At 39.4% G+C, this 4,912-nt stretch overlaps 1 protein-coding gene across 1 annotated transcript; it reads left to right on the top strand.

The window, feature by feature from the left end:
* The first annotated feature begins 2,564 nt into the window (after positions 1-2,564).
* LOC105745962 (olfactory receptor 2W1-like) lies at positions 2,565-3,509 on the top strand. Its single transcript, XM_012524530.1, has one exon. The coding sequence runs from the start codon at positions 2,565-2,567 to the stop codon at positions 3,507-3,509; it is 945 nt and encodes a 314-aa protein (XP_012379984.1).
* The last annotated feature ends 1,403 nt before the right edge of the window (positions 3,510-4,912 follow it).

Here is a 4,912-nt window from a genome sequence, read left to right as displayed (position 1 = left end):
TCAACCAGAAAGCATGGAAATTAAAGCTCTTGAGTGTTGGAGACAGTTAACAACACTCTACATAGTCTGGGAAGGGATTCTAAGAGTATGTTTGTTAATAGATTATAATATTAAAAGAGACTTGAAAGACAAATCAAAATTTTTCATAAACCAAACTAAACAATGTGGTAGGGATCCACATGTAGGTAATTAAACTTAAAAACTGCAGGGAGGTGAGTACTAGAAAGTTCTGGTGCTGGAGACTTTGTGAGCAGGAAAGGTGGGACAGAGATGGAGCCCAGGAGGATGCAGACAAGGTACTTACAAAATATTCACCTAAAAACATTAAGCTGTACTTTCGTTTTGGGGGTCTTTTTTTCAGTCCATGTTTTATTTTATAATAAAACTTCTTAGTGAAGCCATGTAAAATAAATTTACTCTGTTATTTTAAGAGTAAAGAAAATGAAACTGTGCCTGGTGTCACAAGGACCATCCTTGAGCTCAATATAAAATGTAAGTAAAAGGCACTGATTAAAGGAAAGAGGTTACTTCACATGCGATGGATTTTCTGTCTCTGAAGTTATATAAATACGAGTTTTGTGGATATTCTGTGGAGTAATTTCTTATGCAAGATGGAAGGCTGGACTCATGACTTTTGAGGTCCATTTCAACCCTAAAATCGAATGACCTTTTAATTCCCAACATTATCCTAAAAATAATGCTCCAAAAAGCCAAGTACATTTTTTAATGAAGGCCTCTGGGGAGATAAAGGCATCTCCACCAGTGAGGTTTATCAATTCAATGAGTGCACTGTGTTAGGAGGGATTTGGGGTACATTCGCTTGTGCCTTTTTTTTATTTACTCAAATTATAGAAAATCCCTCCATTTTGGCTCTAAGCCATCATGGTAAAATCACTAGTGTGAAAAATGAAGGGAATAGGGTAGACAGACTATTAATGGTTTGCGGGTAGATGGATACAGTTTATAATTTTTAGAATTCTGTAGGAACCAAGAATGGGTGCCAAGTGCTTTCACAAATACTGCTCCTCATGACCTCCCTTGGAAGAAGGGACTATTAACACTTAACACATAAAGAGCCTGGATATGAGCAGGTCAATTAACTGCCCAAGGGCACAGAGCTTCTAAGAGTGACTCTGGGTGTGATCCTAGGCATTCTGAAGCATTTAAGAACAATATTTGATTTAAATGAAATCCTATTACATAAAATGTGGATGTAATTCAATTTGTATTTTTCTATTTGTAAAACCACATCTCTATCTCACTTTACTGACAGCAGACAATTCTTTACAATTACAATATTATAATATTTGCATTTAAATTTCATAAAACAATATAATACAGTTAATTTGTCTTCACTTTATTGTACTATAACTCCAGCAAATCAAGGTATTTTCCTTAGCACCAAAGAGACTATAAACACTATGTACTCTGGGTCAGGAATTACTTGAATTGAAAAAACTAAAAACTCATTCAGTCATTAACCATTCCATCTAGTGGATGGTATGCTACAATATCAGAAACGATAGTAAGATTGACTTTCTTTTTATCCCTTATCTGTACTATTTTATAATCTATATGAGGTGATGGTTTTACCTATACAGTTCCAAAGCTACCAGAAGATCCACGCATGTGCTTGTGTGCATTCCATGGGGAAAATCAACTCGCTGATTGTTTCATGAACTGCCTTTTGCTTTAACTAGCTGCCTTGCTAATCGTGCCAAGTGGCCAGGCAGGTGGAGCTGACAGCGATGTTGCTGTGTGAACAAATGGTTCTGGAATTAGTTTCAGGTGTAACTGCATCAAGTTGATGAGGCTGTTGAGGTGGTGAGGCAAAGAGTAGTTGCTAAAAGTATCCAAGCAACATATGACCTCTGTATATGTAAATAAAGGCTAATAATAAGAAAGCTTGTTAGTTTCTGGCATAAAACATACAGTGTCCCAGGAAGCACCAAGCCTGATGCAGGAAGAGCAGTGCCACCCAGGGAGGAGGAGGAGGAGGAAGGGGAGGGGAGGGGGCTGGTGAGCTTGACTGTGATTACAATTACCATGATGGAGGCAGACATGGGAAAGTGATCATGCAAAGTGGTTTTGCTACCAAATGATAGAGCTAATCCCAAGAATATATATGTTTTAAAATTTACCTCCAGCTCCCTCTCATAAGGGAAATGCTATCACTAATCTGGGTCTAGTGATGCTAATATCATAGTGTCTAGGAGGAACAACTCCTCCAAATACATCCCAATCTTAAAACTGGATCATTGGTCTCATGGCTTTATTACTTAAGCAAAATACATAGAACCATGCATATTAAGTCTTTTCACTATTTTACAATTTGTCTGATTGCATTTATCATGTTATTTTTAGAACCACTTTGGATATGATTAGATATGAAGGAGCTATGGACACCGAATACTTGAGAAAAAGAGTGATACCCCCAATGGGAGAAAGCACGCAAGTCACCGAGGTTTAGACACCCATGACAAACTTTAGAGATTTTACAGTTCTGCCTAAGGCTGACACCATTTCTGTTTACCATAGTATAATCTAGCCTTTCATGAGAAGCAATGGAAACAGGCAATGGAAGTTCTGAAACAGACTTCATCCTCCTGGGGTTTTCTGATCGACCCCAATTAGAGCTCGTCATCTCTGTGGTTGTTTTCTTCTTCTATATTGGGACTCTGATAGGAAACACAACCATCATTCTCGTATCTCACCTGGACACCCACCTGCGCACCCCCATGTATTTCTTCTTATCCAATCTCTCTTTTGTGGACCTCTGTTATACAACCAGCATTATCCCACAGATGCTGGTAAACCTCTGGGGTCCAAAAAAGTCTATTACCTATGGAGGGTGTGTGCTCCAGTTTTTCTTTGCCCTTGACCTGGGAGCCACAGAGTGTCTTCTCTTGGCGGTGATGGCCTATGACTGCTACGCAGCTGTCTGCCAGCCTCTTCAGTACACAGTAATAATGCATCCCCAGCTCTGCCAGAAGATGGTGCTGTCTGCCTGGTCGGGCGGTCTTGGCAGTGCCCTAATCCTTTGTTCCTTGACTTTGAAGTTGCCAAGGTGTGGACACAGGGAGGTAGATAATTTTTTCTGTGAGATGCCAGCCTTGGTCAAGATGGCTTGTGTCTATTCAAAAATGGTTGAGATTGTCGTCTCTGCACTTGGAGTCATTTTTCTCCTAGTACCTCTATCACTGATTCTTATCTCATATGCAGTTATCACTCAAGCTGTCATGCGGATCAGGTCACCAGCAAGGTGGCATAAGGTCCTGAATACATGTGGTTCTCACCTCACAATCGTAACTATGTTTTATGGAACAATCATTTACATGTACATGAAGCCACAGAATAGCACATCCCAAGATGAGGGCAAGTTCCTTTCTCTCTTTTACACAATTGTCACACCCAGCCTCAACCCTCTGATCTATACTTTAAGAAACAAAGATGTAAAGAGTGCAGTAAAGAGAATACTGAGGAGAGAAAAGTGTTCCACAAATTTATGAGTTAGATGGAAAAATAATCGGTGTCAAGAGGTAAAGAAATAATATCAGACTTTGTCAACAGAAGCTTCATCAATGCATTCATTCAACAAGCACTTCTTGAGTTTTCACCATGTATCAAGAATTGCACTAGGCGCTAAATTTGTAACTTAGTAGAAAAATAGAAATGACAAAATGAAAGAGCTATAGAAAAAGTTCCATAAATAAAATATACTCCATTAACTTAAAAGGCCCCAAGACTAATCAGGAACAAGGATAAATAAAGATATAATTATAAAATATAGTAAGTGCAGTAGTGGAGATCTGAGATAATCATTAAGGAAAGACTTCACACTGTTGTGTGTCCCTTCTCGATCACCCTCCTAAGGATGAAGCTGCTTGCTCCAACCTTCTTCACTATTCTTTGTTCACTAAAATGTGGAGGTGGAGGGTACCCAGCCTTGGCCAAGGAGATGAGAACAAATGCTTGGGGAAAATGGAGCAGTAGGAGAGAAGGAGAGCTCCTCAATGACTGAGCAGAGCCACCCACTAGCAGAGCATCATCCACTACCAGAGGAGAAAACCTTCTGCACATCTAGTGAAGTAAGGCACTGCATTGGGGTCTTTAGCTTTTACCATTTCCTGACATGATAAGTAGTTTGGGCTTTGTCCTACAGGACAGTTGGGTACCTGGACCAGCAGCTGCAGGGAGGTTGTTGGAAACATAGCTTCTTGGGCCCCATCTCAGACCTCCTGAGTCAACAATCCAAAAATGAGCCCAACCGTCTATGGTTTTCAAACAAGCACGCCAGGTTGTTCTGATAGGCTAATGTTTGAGAACCACGATTGTGGAGAATAGGGAAACAACAAGTATCTCTATCTAGAAAATTAACACAATTCTATAGAGCATGCTGGCAGATCATGGAAGGGGGGAAGATATTAATTTCCTAAAGCTTTTAAATTGTCCCAAATACCAGCCTCCAATTCAGTACCAGTTCACAAGACACTTTTTTCCTCACCAATGTGGAGAAATGAGAAGTTTCATATAATAGGCTTAGTGAAATCAATGTAAAAGGTCATTCTTTATTTAATACTAACCCTTCCTCCACTTGGGTTTTATAATATTCTTTATTTTATTGAATGATGGGAGTGGTTGAGGATAACTTTTGAAAAGAAATGTGATGCTCTTAATTGACAAAGCAGAAATTTGGCAATTTTTGTTCATCACCCTATTTTTTAATTTTGCTGGTAAATACATTCTCCATTTTTCTACCACCAGCCTTTGAGAGCTTGAAAATCCTCCCTACAAGTGACAGATTCCTCTCCTCTTGTTATGTCATATCAATGGCAAAGAAAGTCACCACCTACCTCAAGTGTGGATGAGGAGAGTAGCAGGGTGATGATTTTCTCTCTCCAATCCTTAAACT

This window comes from Dasypus novemcinctus, chromosome 22 (genome assembly GCF_030445035.2).
Source record: "Dasypus novemcinctus isolate mDasNov1 chromosome 22, mDasNov1.1.hap2, whole genome shotgun sequence".
NCBI classification, from domain to species: domain Eukaryota; kingdom Metazoa; phylum Chordata; class Mammalia; order Cingulata; family Dasypodidae; genus Dasypus; species Dasypus novemcinctus.
The sequence above is the reverse complement of the archived record's forward strand: the minus strand, read 5'-3'. Positions and strand labels throughout refer to the sequence as shown.